General features: G+C 41.3%; 2 protein-coding genes and 1 long non-coding RNA gene across 3 annotated transcripts; 2 read left to right on the plus strand and 1 right to left on the minus strand.

Moving 5' to 3' along the window:
* Nucleotides 1–44: 44 nt before the first annotated feature.
* psph (phosphoserine phosphatase) lies at nt 45–5531 on the plus strand. Its single transcript, XM_054794745.1, has 6 exons — nt 45–186; nt 1100–1243; nt 1314–1448; nt 2442–2587; nt 3870–4018; nt 4097–5531. The coding sequence occupies exons 2-6, from the start codon at nt 1104–1106 to the stop codon at nt 4205–4207; spliced, it is 681 nt and encodes a 226-aa protein (XP_054650720.1). The 5' UTR covers nt 45–186; nt 1100–1103; the 3' UTR covers nt 4208–5531.
* Nucleotides 5532–5857: 326 nt separating this feature from the next.
* Nucleotides 5858–13783, minus strand: nipsnap2 (nipsnap homolog 2). The gene is made up of 10 exons (XM_054794744.1): nt 13637–13783; nt 13016–13152; nt 12892–12937; nt 12440–12534; nt 11858–11928; nt 11631–11771; nt 8796–8827; nt 6896–6990; nt 6602–6685; nt 5858–6478 (listed from the first exon to the last, which is right to left on the minus strand). The coding sequence occupies exons 1-10, from the start codon at nt 13726–13728 to the stop codon at nt 6414–6416; spliced, it is 858 nt and encodes a 285-aa protein (XP_054650719.1). The 5' UTR covers nt 13729–13783; the 3' UTR covers nt 5858–6413.
* Nucleotide 13784: 1 nt separating this feature from the next.
* LOC129191411 (uncharacterized) lies at nt 13785–16824 on the plus strand. Its single transcript, XR_008573207.1, has 4 exons — nt 13785–14117; nt 14354–14492; nt 16324–16423; nt 16513–16824. It is a non-coding gene; the product is annotated as an uncharacterized LOC129191411 (long non-coding RNA).
* Nucleotides 16825–19033: the final 2209 nt, after the last annotated feature.

The raw sequence follows: 19033 nt of genomic DNA on the forward strand, positions 1-19033 counted from the left end.
GCCAATCATTCTGACGTCGTGCAACTACCCAGCGAGCGAGGGGGCGGTCCCTCACCGGCTTTCCTGTGATTGGCGCAGCATCCAGCAACCGCTCTTCTTCAGCATTTCACCATTAGCCATCTGATGTCTGTTTCTGTGCAGATTCCTGCTGATTGTGTAGTTTTCAAACAGTCGCTGCCCATTTCCGTAAGTATTGCAGCACAACGTGTTCATTTTTGATGTTTTTCCTCGTGATGCCACCCTTGTCTCTTAGTTGTTGCACAACAGCTGGTCGTTATGGAGTTAAAACCGAGCTTCGCGGCTTCTTGGTAACTTTGCCTTATGTCAGCTGTTTTGCAGCAGAGGATGGCGGTTTACGGATTGACAATAGTCGATGCTGGCTGTAAGATCAACGTCTAGTGGTGCAAAAGTGTTTTATTCCCCCTTTGGCATCGATGGTCAACCCAATAGGCGCAAACTGTGGCGTGAATGAGGGGTGACGCAATACTGGCAGATGATGTCCACCGCGGCCCCCTCATATGTTTTGCATAGGCAGTCCGCACACCGTGCAACGGATTGTGTCTTTTTTGTTTAAACGTTTTGCCGCTTCACTGGATAGCGGGCATCAATTGCAGTAATTGCTGCACAAAGGAAGCTGGAACGTATTTCACATTTCGTAACTTTGTGCTCAGTTAATAGTATTTAATTCCATTAGGTCTTTTTATGTGGATATGCAAATCCACTAATTGTTTCACCAAAAATATGCTGTGGGAGTGCTCCATTTCCAATACTCTGCCAAATAAGATGGAGCCTATCCCAGCTGACTTTTTGGCCGAGAGGCCGCGTACACCCTAGACTGATGCCGTCCAATAACAGGACAGATATTGACAACTAGTCACAACAATATGCCCACACAACACTACAAACCTTGAGCCTATTAAAATGCGGCGTACAAATATTGAACAATATTGGATTAAGGGAAATTTAGACTCTCCAATTAGCCTAAGGTGTGGATATTTAGGATGTGGAAAAAAGCCAGAGTAAATCGCCTCTTATTTATTTAACCAGGAGTATTGTTTGGTCTACGTAACCAGTGTGAACCCTGTTGCTCTTCTCACAGCATCATGTCGACAATGTCACAGACAATGGAACTTTTTAGGAGAGCAGAGGCTGTCTGTTTTGATGTCGACAGCACTGTCATCAAAGAAGAAGGCATCGACGAACTTGCCAAGTTCTGTGGCGTGGGGGATGCAGTCACTGAAATGTATGTCAAAGCTTTCAAGTGTAAAAGTAGATCTTCGGCCCTGTATGATATTATGTGTTTGACATCGTAGGACTCGTAAAGCCATGGGTGGGTCCATGACCTTCAAAACAGCCCTGACTGAGCGCCTGGCCATCATCAAATGTTCTCGAGAACAAGTCAACAAATTGATCACAGACCACCCACCACAGCTGACACCAGGTATCAGGTAAGAGTGAGGTTGGGTGGGGGGTTGTAAAGTATGTAGCCTTTCACCTTGTTAGCCAACTTCACGCCAACTCATTCACACCAATTTTACACTTATTTTTGGAATGTATGAGCAATACAGCTGTCCCTCGCCGCACCGCGGCTTCACCCGATCACGTTTTTTCAAAATATATGAATAAATCATGCTGTTCCGTGGTTGAATACGGCCTATTATGAGTCAAAAATGTGTTTATTTAAGTCAATTTTATGTATTTTTCAAGCATTTTCAAGCATAAAAATGTCTAAATGAACTAAAATACAAATTTAAGGCTTTCAGAAAATGCGTTCAATAACGTGATGCTATGTAGTGTTCTACACTGGCCACAAGGTGTCAGTAATTTCCCTGTAATGCTTGGTGAGACGCACAAGAATCAGTCCTGATCGCCGGAACAACAGGCTTGTATTGCAGGTTCGAATGATCTCACAACGGGCAAATAATTTAAATAACACAGGCTACTGTTGCGGCCATAATCCACTCCAAGATAAAACTCAACTCTGAAACCCTGACGTCACTTCCTGTCCTCCACACATTCGGAACACATTTATTGCGACACACGAGTGTTATGAGTCTTGAGTCATGAGTCACGAGTCTTATTTATGTCTTAAAAAGGTTCTTTGTTCTGATTATGTCTACTATATTGGGTACTGCGGATGTAAAGGTGACCATGGAGTGATCCATGTTCTGATCCAGATTCTCACCAACACCCAAGGCTTCTTCCCTGGTGCATGTGCCACGCCTCTGCAGCGTTTGGTGGAATTTGTTTTTCTATTTTTAGCGTAATCCTGATAATTGTGTCGTCCTAGTTACTGGTGGGTGCCGGGTGGGCCTGAGGTCAGGGTTCTGTGCAAGTTCTTCCACACCAAACCCATCCAAGCATGCCTTTGTGGGCCTTGCTTTGTGCACTGCTTTCCCCAGACTTTTCCCACACAATTTTTTTTTTTTTTTTTTAACCAGGGAACTTGTGGACCGCCTACATCAGCGTAACATCAAGGTGTTCCTCATCTCAGGCGGCTTCCGCTGCATTGTTGAACACGTGGCCGCTCAGCTTAACATTCCTCTAGACCACGTCTACGCCAATCGACTCAAGTTCTACTTCAATGGTGAGTGCCTTTTTACTTTCATGGGGTAATTTGGTTGACACCAGTGCAGCCTTTTGCCCACGGTCAGCTGGGATAGGCTCCAGCTCACCTATGACCCCGAAACACCTGTAGGAAATGAACGAATTGACGGAAAATGTATGTTGGCATTTCGAATTCAACCAAAATTGTGGGCGTAAGACACCTTTTTAATAGTGCAGGTCATGCATGAGGTCACGTAAGACTTAAGCTTCGCTCGTGTCAAACTCGAAGCACGCTCTTGCTGAGGGTAATGCACACCGAATATTGTTTGCAAATTGCCGATAAATGACTCTTAAAGAAGACTTGCCCTCACAAATGTGTGGCTAGCATTGCCATGCCGGCTAAAGTTCCGCGATGATGGTTTTTGGCTTTCTGTTTAAAAAAAAAAAAAGGGGGGGGTTTATGTTTTTTTTCTGAAATGTATTACATTTTTGCTAAGGTTGGCTGCCTTCATGCAGTGCCTCGATGTTTTGTCATTAATGACCAGAATACTACATATCAACTGTATTTCAATGTTTGGACTAATAACAGACCATCGTCAAGCACAAACCAGCGGCCACTTGTTCGTTTCTGAAAAACTGTAAATGCCTTTTCTGGCGATCACATCTGATACTTGTCTCACTGAACGATTACTGACCCCTAGCGACCAATGTAGAATACTACATTCGGTGTTAGAATGCTTCTTCTGCCTTGTATTTGCATTTTAGTTGATTTAGCTAGTTCATTTAGCAATTTCTATGCTTGAAAATGCTTAATTTAGGCCAAGAATATGTACAATTTGCTTATATAACATTTTCTTTACTAATGATAGGCTGTATTCAACCATGAAACAGCGATAATGTATTCATGCATTTGTGAAAAACCACGATAGAGGGAGGGTGCGATGTAGCGAGGGACGTAGGATCCATAGCACCCCAAACATGCTCAGTGTGTCCAGGGAGTATGCTGGCCACGCAAGAGCGGGGACGTTTTCAGCTTCCAGGAATTGTGTACGCATGGTGGTTGCTCGAATGAGATAACGGGCCACAGGACCTCATCACACTATCTCTGCGCATTCAAAAAAATGCACCTGTGTTCGTCTTAACATACGCCTGTCGATACCATAAGCCCACCACCACCACGGTCCACTAGATCCGCAACACATGGAAGCAAAAAAGCAAAAACAAGTGTTGTGTTTATATCTTTGCGTGTATATTCCCCTACCCCTGCAAACACACGTTTTTTGCACACAGAGCTAATTGAATGCACTTTTGTGTGTTCTTAGGCGAGTACGCTGGATTTGACGAGAGCCAACCTACGGCCGACAGTGGCGGCAAAGGAAAAGTCATCAGCATGTTGAAAGAAAAGTATGGCCTCAAAACGGTAGTGATGATCGGAGACGGGGCCACCGATCTGGAAGCCTGCCCCCCGGCTGTAAGTTTCCTGTTTTAGGCGTCTTTCATTCAGAAATTGAGACTTGACAGATACTCCCAATGGTTTCTTCTCCTTCAGAGCGCTTTCATCGGATTTGGAGGCAATGTGGTGAGGCCACAGGTTAAAGAGAAGAGTATGTGGTACGTCACAAGTTTTGGAGAGCTGCTGAAAGAACTGGAAAAGATTTAAGGTTCTTTCGGTTTTTTTTTGTTTTTTTTTTACTAATTTACTAATGTTTCTTTTGCACCTAAGAGCGTTTGTGATGGTTTTATCCATTGTGCATACATCGTTTATGTCAGATATTTAATTAGGGACCATGTTTACTTTAGTGAGACAGATTCTACCTTCTACTGTGGTTTTTACAGTCTGGATTTGTCTATATGAGAACATACTAAAAATAATGACTGAATATTGTCGCTTTGAAGGTTTTAGTGGTACACGCACTTTTTCTTTTCCATCTTACAACTCCGACATTACGGCAAGTGCAATGAGAGGGGGAGGGGGGGGGGGGGGGACAAAAAGTATTTTAAATATGAACTGATACAAATTGTAGTCAAGGAAAGGCTCCAATGAATTAAGACCAGAGGCATTAAACAGTAGAAACTGTTGCTTGGACTTCTTTAATCTGAGGTGTGGTTATTTGCTCTTCTCTTCATATTTGAGCAAACAAAAACACATGCGCGGCCTTTTTGGTTCAAATTGAATATGTAGTGCCATGATTGCCCATGATGGGGCTTAACAACACCCCCTGAAGATATCTTAAGCCTAGGTCACAACCGGTCGTACGGGCTCCTACAGCCGGTCCACGTGCAAAAAAACGCACAGAGGGTGCGTGTGTGATGTGCTGATTTTCGAGCCGTAGACCGGCCACAGGGTTTCTTTGCCATGTCAAGCAATCTCTACGGAAGCTTACATTTTTTTTTTCAGGTTGCAAGACTAACTTACGCACTTTGTACGTCTTCGTGCGTCGTCCGCGCAGCCAACGTGTGTCTTTCATCCGTTTGGCCGGTGTCAGGTTTGGGCAAAATATCAATTTTTTTTTTTTTTGTACGTGCGGAATCCTTATGTGTGTCATGTGCCACACGTGCACCCCACATATGTAATTAGTGCGGCCAACGCACGTTCAGATATTTCGTATGTCCTCCATGCGTGTCGAGATCTTACTCCTTCATGGTGACCACAACTACGTTCTCCACGGAAAAAAAACTAAACAAAACATAATGCGGCAATTTGGGCCAAAAAAACGTACGTCCGGTTGTGACCTACGCTTAACTATGATAGATTACTACTGTTAAACAAGGCATGCTTAGCTCACACAAGATTTACAAACAAGGAAATGTCACAAGAACTTCTCAAAAAGGAAACTCGGAGGGGGGAGGGAGGGAGACAGCAAAAGAAAAATCACATTTCAGTCAAATATAAACTTTTTCCTGATATGTTACAAATGTCGATACTTAGCAACAGAAAGCCATAATCATGGAGGTCTTAGCGATGAAGGTGACAATAAATAAAAGCCACTGTGTTGCCCAGTGAGCACCAGCAGTTCTCATACTAACGAGAGCATCAGACAGCTGTTTTTCTTTACATCTCAAGACACGCTGGTAGATTTGAAACTTGGTGCTCTTCAGTGCGTAGCCGATCGTCGGATTTAATGACCTTATTGTGGCGGAGTGTGGCTTGACTCCCAAATCTCTGAGGCATCACTGTAATATGACACTACAAACAGTATTTAGTTATTCATGTCTTACAATTTATGGTGTGTTTATATGCACTATTAGTTTTGTGGGTGGCTGATTCACAAAGAGATCCCGTGAAATTGGTGCATCAGGGTCGTAAGGGTACAGTAGATACATTTATTTGCCTGTGCCTTTTACACAGAAGCCAGCAAAGCGGGATATTGCTTGGCGTCCCACAATTACATGCGACATCTGTCCCAGCGTCTGGTGTGACATACACCATACTTGTCAAACAGACGTAGTCCTGCCTCTGTTACAGCCCTGACACTTTGACTTTGTTCCCTGCCATTCTGTGTCAGTGCTGTTCACACAGGATACGTGGAAACAAGCTTTCGTGAAACGAGCTGAAGTTAAAGTCAACACCACACCCGGGAAAATGCACATTAGATTACTTTTTCTTTTTTTTCTTTCCTTGTACATTCGATTACTACAATGGTTTAATTTGAAAGCCCATCCACCCCATGCTACGCCACTGTGCCAATCCCAATGAAAATCTACCCCCTTTTGTATATAAGCTACATACTGCATGTCCTTACAGCTGTTAAGACGATGGAGTCTTTCACTGGACCGACCCAATCCTCAAATGACAATGATATAAAGAAAAAGGGGCTGTAAGTCGTAACGTGATGCTCTCATTCATGGGGCCACGACATGACTTGTCACTTCAGTGGCGATGCCTTGGTGGGGATCATAATCCTGGAATCCATATGCTGGATAAGAGGGACTGTGGGAAAAGCGCAAGCAACAAGTTTGTTCTTGTCCGCAAGGCTCAAAGTCTTCGGACATTGATTTTACGTGCACCAAAGTGTGAAGGTGCTTTAATATCTAGGTCGTTTTTTTTGCCTACCTGTATAATAGACCACCTCGTGCCAACCTTCCTCCTGCCACGCACCGTTCCTCGTGTCTTCTCTGGATTGAAGGTCTTTGTAGGCTACAAGAAGCAAAAGCAATAACAGGACATTCAACAACGCCCTCGAAATCTCCCAACATTTCTCTGATTCACTTTTGCAGCTGTAAAAATGGAATTTCCAATAGTTTTAAGTGCATTCTTTAAAATGTGTAAAATAAGAGAATTATGATTCCCTAAAAAAAATAAAAAATGTAACATGTGTATAAAAAGCAGCATGTGTCTTTATTTTACCCCAGAGGTGATGAACCATGTAAAGGTTGCCGATCTGCGAGAAAAATCCTCCTACGGCTTCCCTGTTGTGCTGGCGTAATCCGATAGCTCTTGCCCTGCAGAAGAGCAACAAAGCCTGAGTACAGTTTCATCCAGACAAAACACACAAGATTCTGGCCAGTGCCCAAGAGAAACCTATTAGGCAATTGTATTGGATCTGCTTTATAAGACGTAAATGCTCTTTCGCTGATGTGATTACCTGTACTGTGCTGGTGAGCAAATCAAGCGCTTCCTTTTTCTCCTGCCTGTGATGTTTTGTCATAACTTCCCCTGAACTCACTCGTAAACAAACTGTTTCAGAAGACATTTTGGGTGCTACTTGCAGCAAACGATAAGGGAGCGATAAGGGAACATCACATCGAGCAACACATCAAACCTCATCAGCCACCTGAAACGCCAGCATCGTGACGGCACCCTGGAGTTTGTTATCGCCGCAGCTTTTGAAAAGTGACGACGTGAGGGCTAAAGCGATCTGTGAGCTTATCATGGAAAGGATGGCACTGGATGACCAGCCCTTTACCATCGTTGGAAGATACCGGCTTTTGTCGGCTAGTAAACCCTGTGGAGCCACAGTTCGTACTTATGAGCCGCCACTACTTTTTATGTTTGATAATAGTAGCGATGTTATGACATTTGGTGAAGACAAATTTACAGGTACAGTTGGTCAAATCCAACTTTGTGTGCGTCGTTATGACCTCCAGGTGTGGATGAACTACAGTTACATTTACATTTTCAACATTGAAATAAAAAGTTTGATACAGAACCAATTATTTTTTATATACACCAGTCTTGTCCCATTTTTTTAAATCATACACTCAAACACTGCACCTGACAAACTAGCCCGTTTTTCCTGTACTGTACCATTCCGTTGATTCAAGTGCCCAAACAAAGAATCCCACGCATTGGTGACTCAGTCTCGTGGTGTTATTATTACAGTCCAACTTTGAGTCCAACTGTGTTTGTAATGTGTTTTTACCTGCTCAAGTCCCACCTGAAAGTCATTCTCCCGCACCTCCGTCTCCCCCCTCTGTGATGTCATCACTGATTGACTCTTTGCTAACTAACCCATTCACACCACAGGTCTCTGCTTGGTTTTTATTGAGTATGGCTGCAAAATAACCCACCATGAGATAAAGAAAGTTGCAAGTGCCAGAACTTTGATAAGGAAGTCGTACGAAGGTGGTGGCTGTGGCTTTCCTTTCTCCTCCTCGCTCCTTGCTCATCGCCTCCTTTGGCCACAAGCGTCTTCAATAAAAGGTAAATGTGATGTTAAATGTTCATTTATCCATTTTCACATTGTTCCCTGTATGTAAAACTATAATTATCCTGTATAAATGTGTTTTATGTTCATAAGTGTGGGTGACTAGAACAGATTCATTGGACTTGCATTATTTCTGACTGGAAATGATTCGTTTTTTGTATGACTGGGTTTTTGACGGACCCTTTGGAACAGTGAGGAAAACCGAGCTACCACTGTATAGGATTATAAAATGATGGCATTGCATGTGGAGAAAATGGCCCAAATGCATTCAGAAATATTTTAAAAAATTGTGATAAAACGAAGTAGATGAACAGCCCAAATAAACACTGCACCATTGCAACGTCCATTTGTCACTTCTGACAGTGGGATCACATGCACACTATAAAACCTTGGGAAGAGAATGCTAATCCCATCACAAATATTGATTAGATTTTTCGAAACTGGGCTGACAACTGACAAAGCTCACCTCCTTACTTTATAACTGATTGCATTACACAGGCAGTCAAATGTTGACCTTCCGGCCAGAGCGTTGGGCCTTCATTTGTTTGGTCATTAAACATGTTCTTGAATGAATGAATGACTGAATTCATGCTGTCTTACCAGTAATTCCCCCACTCAATCATGGTTCCTGGCTGGAGGAGAGAAAATACATTGGCATTAGTAGAACTCACACATGGGTTGCTGATGGTGTACGTTTGCACTCTTACAAAGATATGAACGGTCCAGTATTTTTATAGTAGGTGTATTTTAACAAAGAAAAATGTATAAAACAATCCAGAAAAAATTAAAATTAAAAAGGGGTCTATTCATTTGTATTTGATTGAGGGAAATAAGTATTTGATCCCAATGCAAAATGTGGCTTAGTACTTGGTGGAGAAACCCTTCTACGTTTCTTCTGGTTGCACACATCTCAGGGGGCATGGTGATCAGAGAAGCCATCTAAAGAGCTGAATTTTGGTCTCATTTGACCACTCCATTTATGTATCAGACGGGCCTGTACATGTGTCTTCTTGAGCCGGGGGTCTTCGCAAGCACTGCGGGGTGTCAATCCATGACAGTGAAATGTGTCATGTATGTATTTGGTGGGGAAAAACTGCTCTCAACTCCCTTGAAATCATAGAAGAGCTCCTCCCTTGTAATTTTGCACTGGTCCCTCACCTTCCTCCTCATCCTCCTAACCCCAGCAGGTGATAGCTTGCGTGGAGCTCTAGAGCGAGGGCGGCTGACCATTATGTTGCATTTTTTCCACTTCCGAATTATTGCACCAATAGCGGTCTCTTTCTCACCAAGCTTCTTGCTGATTATCTTTTGAGTTTATTCCAAACTTCTGCAGGTCTACAATCTTGTCCCTGGGGTCTTTTTGAAAGCTCTTTGGTGTTGTCCATGGTGGCGCAGATGTTTGAATGGAAGAGACTGTTTCTTTGTCTTTTATCCACATCAGGAGTTGAGTCTACGAGTACTTTAAGAGACGGAACTTACGTGTGTGTGCTTCCTGAGCACTCAACCTGTGAATGCTTGCTGGTTGGTAGGAGATCAAATAGTTCTCTCAATCAATTACAAAGTCATCTATGCCAGTTATTTGTATTTTTCTGTATTTTCTTTCTATCTTTATTACAATAAATCTACCCAGTTCTGTAGTAACTGCACCAATCCAAATTTCTTAACAGGGTTTCTTACCATCTAGTAAATGCAACTCTACGCTACCATTCTAAGAATAAGGATACACAAAGGCTTATTCAACAGCCGTTGCCGTAAGTAATCTTGGTCATGATATAATACCTTGCATTTATCACGTGACACAGACTGCACTGACGTAAAGTATGAGATCAGAAAATCAGCTTTAATCTGCACAGGAAGCACGTTGCATGCGATAGTAAGAAAACATACACACGAAACAAAAACAACTGATATTGTAAGTGGATGGTCGCAGTGCTGAACCTGTTGACAAAGTGATAAAGCAGGACTCACGGGATAGCTACGCATGTGTGAGGACAGTTTTGTTGTTCACGTGGAGGTCATGGGAGCATGTGACTGCAACACTATTAGATTGACATTGACAACTAAAAGTCACGTTCCCTTAAACCTGCATGGAAGTAAAGAATATTCAAATTGAAGCTTTCTGGACCCAACCTCAGAGCAGTCAAATGTGACAACAGCATCTTGGTCAGACAAGTTTTTCTTGACTTTGCAAATAGGAACACCAACTTTTCTTCAAGGCAGCAAGACAGCATGGCTCCACTGCGGGAATTTATAATGTTGGTTCATCATCTTACGAAGGAAAGTCAACAACACAGAGGCAATTAACTCGATGATGTGTTAGTTTACAAGCTGGCAGCAAATGATGCGCTTCATTTGTATTCAGTGATACTGTCTCCGCCCACAATATATGCATATGCATGTTCAAATGCATGCACGTTCTCAGCGGTGGAAGACACCGGGTTCTGCCGACTGCTCTCTCACCTGCCTGGCTACGTGCTACCTGAACGACAGGAGCCGGCTCGCGTCGTTGGGAGCCAATTGGGAACCGATTACTTTTTTCCTCGTATTTTTTTCTGTTTAGGGTGAATGTCATGGGTCAAGATGTGTGGCAGCCTCTCCATGTCCACACTGAGCAGGGGGAGGGGTGGGGTTAAACACACGCTGTGGTGCTCTTAGAGCCGATTCGTTCGTGACAAATTTGCATGAAGAGATTTGACCTATTTTGACTTATGGAGATGGGTTTTTGTGTTTTATTTATAATATAACAATTTTATAGCTGCTCATTGAGGTTTAATCTTTTAAATCCATTTAAATAATAAACTTTTGATATAATGTATTTTTTACATGAGTAATTCATTTTATACAACACACATAATTTGGTAATAAACTAATTTAAGATAACAAGACAAATCTGAGGAGCCATTGGGAGCCAGCTCTTTTTAGTGAGCCGAGCCAAAAGAACCTGCTCTCTAAAAAGAGCCAGAGTTTCCATCACTAGTACTCTCACATCAAAATTCTCTTTAAAGAAGGCGTCGCATCCTCTAAGTTTCAAGTTTCAGAATTAAATATGTATGTTCTCTTCAAAAAGTAAGTAAAATATGTTTTTGTCTTAACTTAAGGTGATTTTGTGGTTCAGTTTTTCAGCTTACATAGTCAATAGCAGGGGTGAAGCCAGAAATTGTTGCTGTTTTTTTTTTTCCCCCATGGGACCCGGTTTTATTTTTTTTTAATAAATACCTATTTTTGGGGCACTTGGAACTGTCTGAACTTTTCCCCGCTATACGGCACACCTGGCCAATAGCACTCATAAATACAGTACATTCAAAAATTTACAGTTAATCCATGTGATCGGTATTGGCTGAGTTCACACATGAATAATCGGTATCACAAACACGGATAGGACCAGTGACAATAAATAATAAAATCATAAAGATAAAGTCCTACTTTAGCACTCACCCTGAGTTGGTAGGACCTGAGCTCATAAATGTTGGGTCCTTCTCTGGGTACCGGTTCATTCCAGAAACTGAATTCCAGCAGAAGCTGGTTCCGGCGAGACAGTAGCATCTTACCACGCTCCTTCCTGTACTCTGTGAACTCCTGCACCGGGGACAGACACTCATCAGTGCATCCAACTTGAGGATGATACTGACACGATGGAAAACGGCACGGGCATGACCTCTGACCTTGTTCTGACGTAGCTTATTCATCACCTCAGTCAAAGCTGGGTAACCACCTCTGTAACGCCACAAATGAACTGGGCAGCAGAACAAAATAGTATGAATGAAACGTGTTAACTAAAAGTTACTGTGTCTTATGGTGCAGTCAATCTCCTGACTAAGGCTGGGAATGTGAACAAACGGGTGAGGGGTGGGGTACGCCCTGGACTGCTCACCAGTCGATCACAGGGTACGTGCAATATAGACAACAACCATTCACACCTACGGACAAGAGCCTCCAAATAACCCAACACCCAATGTTTCTGGAATGTTATATGTTCATATATTAATTTTAGATGTCAGATTACACTAATGCAAGTGCATTTTTTTAATGCCGTTTTACAAATGTGGTATTGTTCTTAATTTACTCCTACCTGAATGTGGAAGTGAGTCTGTCTGTATGTGTGTGTGTGTATTATTAGCATGATTCATGCATATACTGTACCTGTGTGTATTGTTCATTAAAACAAACTGTTGCATGCTAAGCGTGTAAAATACCTACAGTATATTACACACTACAATTGGCGGCGCTGATGTAAATAATCCTACCAGCCTGGTCCTGTTCTCCATACCAAGTATTCCAGGTGCCCACCAGCTCACAGGGGTAGTACTTATCAGCATGGATGGAAGGCAAAACATCCTCACTGTGTCAAACAATACACAATTTCACAAATGTATCAGACCGTATGAGGTTAGAATAACCTTACAACTATATCTTAAAAATCACAACAACATGTCTTCCTGTTACATGTCTCGTAAGGTCTCAGGTTCCAGCGCCTAAATAGAAGCCAACTATAAGTTCTTGCTCTGCAGACATCCACGGTATGAGCAGATGACTTGTGACATAGCAGCTCCTTAAACACTTCACAAGAATAGACTGCACTGATTTATTTTTACCGACTCTGCGCTTGGCTCACTCTGCCTGGCACTTCTAACTAACACTCAGCAACATAATTAAGGTACACACGTTTGTGATTAAAGTATAACAGATGAACACTTGCCAGAGCTTGTTGTATGCGTCGAGGCACTCTGGCTTTACATTATGGACTGAAAACAAAGGACAAATATGATTACTATCCCAAGGGTACTTGTATATGTGGTTTGTTAGGCGAAATGTAGACTTACACTGGATTTTGTAGAGGTTGCTTTCCTCATTTTTGGTCAGTAGAGTTGAATGTGCATCCTTTCTGGGATCAACTTTCCTTACAAACAATGATTTGAACCAACTGTCTTCTCTGTTGATGCCGGATGTGGAAAACACTCTGCAAACAAATGGTCAAATGCTGGATGACAGACACATTTTATGACACCATGACATGCACAAATGTTGACCAACAATGCAGGTTGCAAAAAAATACATGTTAAATGCTACATAAAACACAGACGCCCACTGATAATCTCACTGGATTCACTTTGTTTGCTTTGTAGCATCCATAGTCATTTTTCAAGTACCAAATTGACCTTGAGCATCTGACAAATAACGTAGCATAACTGAAAATGACACTGTTTGCACAGAGCCAGCAACCGCATCAAGTCGACCTTCAAATCTTGCAATACGTCATTCAAATGTATGGGTTTTTCATGTAGTTTAGTTGAGACGGACCGCTATTCAAGATTGTTTAGCACGTCCAGCGGCTAGCTTGCGACCCCCCCTCACACTTCTCGCATACGCCGCCGATGTTAATAAATCCATACCGGACTTCACCAAACACTAAAACGCTTAGTAAATGGTGGTGACCAGCCGACCTGTTCCAAGCGAGAAGCTGTCCGGCTGAGTGGGCTCCGCTTTTAGCCCGGCCCAAGCCGCCGCTCACTCTCTGAAGGACTCCTGACGCCATCTTTCACACAAGATGCAGACGCTGGTCACACAACTGACCACCAGGTGGCAGTGAAGGACCGTAGCACTCATTATGTGGTCGCGAAGAAGGAGCGCGAGTGCAGTAAAGCAAGTCTGTGACGTATGATAGATGTCACTGTTTTTTGGCCTAAAAAATTTTTATGTATTACTATAATTTAAAAAAAAAACACACACACAAAGCTTCCATAAATTTGTGTTGTAGTGTTATAGTTTCTCTATTTTTAAGAGCAGATTTTTAAACCTTGCTTTTTGCTATAGCTTAAGTTAGGAATATCCCAAGTTTAGCATCAGTAGTAGTACTTATGCTAGCAGTAGCCTATCCAATCGAGGCAGATGGCCACCCTACTCTGATGTGTCTTCTTGATAAAGGTCAGTTTTTCCTTCACTAATGTTGACAAATTGCTTATTCTTCTTTTTCTGCTGAGTCTCTTTATTAAATAGTTGGCATGGGGGAAAACTATACCATAATTTGTTTTTTTGTCACAAAACGTGTTTATTACTTTTAACAGCATCTATCTATACGGTATATAGTATGAAATCTATAGTATAATGTAGTATCAATATTACAACTAAATCTATCATCTTTTCTACTGTTTTGATGACAGGAGGAGGTAGAAGACTTCTTATTATAAAACAAAGATGTTAAGACCTGCGATGGAGCTGTCGAATGCTAGACCCCCGGTATGCAGAGACCGAGGCAGCGTGTAAAAATAAAAGCCTTTTATTGCACACAAACAGGTGCAGGTAAGTTGCAGCAAGTAAGACAAAACGTCTAGGTGACAGCATAGGTGAGCAATGACAATGATCCAGTGCCATCAAAGTGACGAAGCTGGACTAATAAACCCAAGTGATGACTAATGCAATAACATATACTGTATATGTATATGAAAACTAGTAGTAGTAAGTCGTCAAGTCCACCACAGAGGACAGTGGAAGGTACCTTAAATATTACAGTATGTTACCAAAACCAACTCAAACTATTGTTTAAACACATGTGCGTAAAAAAAACACTCAATTTCTACTTCTCTTGTGCCCGTAAAACATATCGGTTGGTATGGCAGCCATTTTGGGAAGATACTTTTTTTTTTATTTCATTGGCCAAACTCCAACAAATCACGTATCACTGGAAACAAATATGCACTGCTATGTATAATTAGGGTAGAGGAAGGACTGAAATGACCCTTGGTTAACAAATGAACAAATGATTAACTAATGAATTTAGTGGTTCTTCCTTGGCTACATGCTGCACACTCACAACATATTTAATAAAAAATCAGCCATTTGTTTCTTTATTTGAATATTTATAGGCATGATACAATCTGCAATGAAAACATGTACATTCATCAGGTTTATTGTGGCTCACTATGCAGCGCTCTTCTGAACAGTGTACAATATAATTTCACTGTACAGGTGGAGATGTCTCATTTACAGAAAATTTTTCAAGAAAAACATGCTGACCTTGTTACACCTCATGCGCATGGCCTCTCATTTACACAGGTGAATTGATAGAAATAATCATGATTGTGATCTATGCTAGTGAGTCACAAAGCGTGACGATAAACTCAAAGTTGGAAGACATGCTACAGTGCTGTTTTATTATTGTCATCCATTACACTTGTGCTTATTTTGTTTTGAAGATTTGAGAGAAATATACTAAAAGTGGTGACATTTAAAACAACGTTTTACCTCACAAAATTACCCATCCACCCACTTTTATACCACTTGTCCTCATTAGGGTCATGGGTGAACTAGAGCCTATCCCAGCTGACTTTGAGCAAGAAAGATAGCAAGCAAGCAAGATACACCCTGGACTGCATGGTCGCCAGCCAATCACAGGGTACATACAGACAACAAAACCATTCACACTCATGTTCACACCTATTAACAATTTTGATTCTCCAATTAACGTAACATGCATGTTTTTAAAATGTGGGAGGAGGTTTACCCAATTTTTACCCATCTAAAATACAAATACTCTTACAGGATTCCACTCATTTTGGGGCCTAATATTGACCACATTGGCTCACCGTGTGAAGATATACTGTACAGTATTCTAAGAATGAAAAGCTTCAGGTCAACAATCATTCCACAAACTGCAACATTTGAACAGATGAGGGCGCCACCACACAATGTGTAAACACTCATCACTTAAAGGTGTCTCCTAATATTAAATGAGAAATGCATGCTTAACTCACAGCATATACAATAACCCAAGAAGTACGTGCTACAGATTTACAGTGTATTCACATGTAGATTATCTATATGAAACATAATTACAATGAACACAGAAAACGCATAGCATTAGTGAAACACTAGAGGGCACCTCAGCCATGAATTGTGGCTATACAACCAGAAGGTTGAATGTTGGAATTCCACTATGGACTAAAAAACATGCAAATTGTTGTTGAAGAAAGGCTGGTCTGCTTCCTAAACACTGCGGCCTTGAGCAAGGCAGTAAACCTAGTCTGTGAGGATGTCCGTGAAAATTCAACTTTTTCATATGATATTGGATATATTTTCATTCATATACACTTTTGTTCGGTAGATTACCTCTTCCTCTTCGATTTCCTATCAGATTTATAGTGTTGGACCACATCGAGTCATATGACTGCTTCGAAAGTTACTACTGTAAGCCTTTCTCACTCATGGATCGGAGCTTCAGGACAAGATAAAAGGTATGTAGGCTACAAATTCACTTTAATATCTATTTGCAGATGAAATTTCATTAAAATCTGATGGTGCAAAAATGTTAATTTTGGCCCAGAATTCCTGTGTACATGCAATTTGAAGTGTGGCGTGGGAACGAATACAGCATGCTGCTGCACTGCGAGTGCGAGGCCTACATGAAAATTATGATACTTGATTTTCTTCCCTGGACTTTTTAATGACTACTCTGTTGACAAATGTCACAGCCTAAGTTTTGTAGGACGTTGTACTTGCCAAGGTCCGTGGGTCAATCACAGCTTTTGTCTTGACTTAATGTTCAAACAATGGGAACCATAGGCCCTATTTCCCGGTATGAAATGTGCTATAACTTCTTTAATACTTGGGGTAGAGAAGTGAATGAGGTATCAAATTAGAGTTCAAGGCATGTTTTATCAGATAGAATTAATCACAGACTTGATTTAATTCAACCTGTTAATTCTTTAATTGTTAATTCAACCTGGAGTGTTGGTTGCACTTTATTCAAATAAAATGTGAATGCATTTTCCATAAATTGTTGTTTACTTGTCTGTTTATATCCATAATTAATATATAACCGATTCCCTTACAAAAAACAAGAGGAATCTAGGAAACTTCACCTGCAGTGTCAGTATCCAGGTATTTATTTTATAGTCACAATGGTTTAATTTTTTGGCAAAAAGGTTTCTGAATCGATTTAAAGTTACTGAATTGTTTCGGATTGTATCGTGCTAAATGAAACAATATCGTCCTTGAATTGAATCGGCAACAATGAATCGTGATATGAATCGAAATGTTATTAAAACGAATCACTGTGCTGCACATTTCTTAAGGCATCAGGTAGTGAGATTTAACCAACATACTATCACAACCCCACTCATTGGCATCCGTTACACATGCTCATCCCACTTCTGTTTGTTGTATTCTGTTGTTGTAACGTAAAATCAAGAAAGATTCAAACTGTTTAAAGTTGATAAAATGTTGTTTTAAGCTAATGTTTTCGGCTCCAGACTATTTTTCTTGAGTGGGGACGGGGAAAAATGGCTCTTTTGATAGTAAAGGTTGCCGACCCCTGGTCTTTCTTGTTTAGGTTCACAGATCATATGCAGCCTGTCCCAGCTGACCTTCGGTGGGAGACAATCACAGGGCACACATAGGCAACCATTCACCATGTGCTTTAGAGTCTCCAATTAGTCTAAATGCATGTTTTATAAAACATAGTTATATTGCAGAGTTGAGGGCAAGTGAGTTAACGTTACTAGAATGCACAGTGCACACATGCAATCTTGCAAACACAGTTTGTCAGTCCTCACACTGATATGATTGTTTTTGGCCCAATAAATAAATATGAACTTGACCACACCAATAGTTAGCATACGTTAGCATTGAAGTGAGCTTTAAAAATGGTGGTCCCCAAGGATAATAATATGCTATTGTCAAAGCAGCAGTGTTATCAGAAATGGACAACACAGTTGCTCAGATTTGCGCTGTATTTACCACAGAAACAGCACATGCCAGATATGGGTTCTACTACAACTTCCAAATGGAGTCTACTGCAACACAACTTTAAATTCCTCAGAGGGGACTTAAAGTTTAGTAGTCGCTATTAACTCTGCCAAAACGTTGTTTTCACCGGCGTCTGTTATTTTGTCTGCTTGGCCTCCAGCAGGTTTACTCAGAAACTACCTGAGGAAACACCTACTAAAAGTAGGCCAGGTCAAGGATTTTATTTTCACTTCACCTTCAGCAAAGTGGGGTTGGCATTTTAAAGACATCTTAATTTGTCAGAAATACTATCTGGCCTTTTCATTTTTTGTGTTTTGTTGGTGTCAGTTGTAAAAATGCTGATGTCAAAACTTTTTGACAGCGTGTAGTTGCTGCATAGTGGAATCTAATGGCAAATTGGTCACGAACAATCACGGTGCATGATATGATGCGGACAATCTTAAGCGTCTTTGATGGAATATTATTACAAATCATTGGTGTTCTTATGACAAACATGAACAGAAGTAGTGGTAGTAGGTGGCAGTGGCTCAGGAGGTAGAGCACGTTGTCTGAGACCGGATGGTTGGCGGTTTGAACCCACCTTCCTCTGTCCTGAATGACTGCTCTTGTGTCCTTAGACAAGACACTTCACCCACCCTTCCTCTAGTGTACTATATGAAAGTGGTGGTGGTGGTCGGAGAGGCCATTGGTGTGTCATTAGTTTACCACCACCAGTGTGTGACTGGCATGAATGAATAACGGGTTCTCATTTGAAGTGATTTTGCTGTCTAGAAAGAAACTATATACATCCCATCAATTATTATTATTATTATAGATGCGGAGGCCTTGGCATACTAAGGTCATGCCTTGTTACCTTGCAGAATCTATAAGATAGTTAGTTTTAAGGTAGGTAGGTGCCAAAAACTTCGTCTCTGTCCTAGTTGAACCAGTCAACAACCAGTTGAATCTGTCAGAAATTAGTACTAGTATTTATCATTAGTCATGACTTTAATGAACAAAGTAACCTCTTAAATTGAGTGTACATTTTTTGGGACACACTGTATTTCAATGAATTTGATATCGTTCCTCAGAGATGTGAGATTCTCAGCAGGAGAACA

Source organism: Dunckerocampus dactyliophorus, chromosome 12 (genome assembly GCF_027744805.1).
Source record: "Dunckerocampus dactyliophorus isolate RoL2022-P2 chromosome 12, RoL_Ddac_1.1, whole genome shotgun sequence".
NCBI lineage: Eukaryota > Metazoa > Chordata > Actinopteri > Syngnathiformes > Syngnathidae > Dunckerocampus > Dunckerocampus dactyliophorus.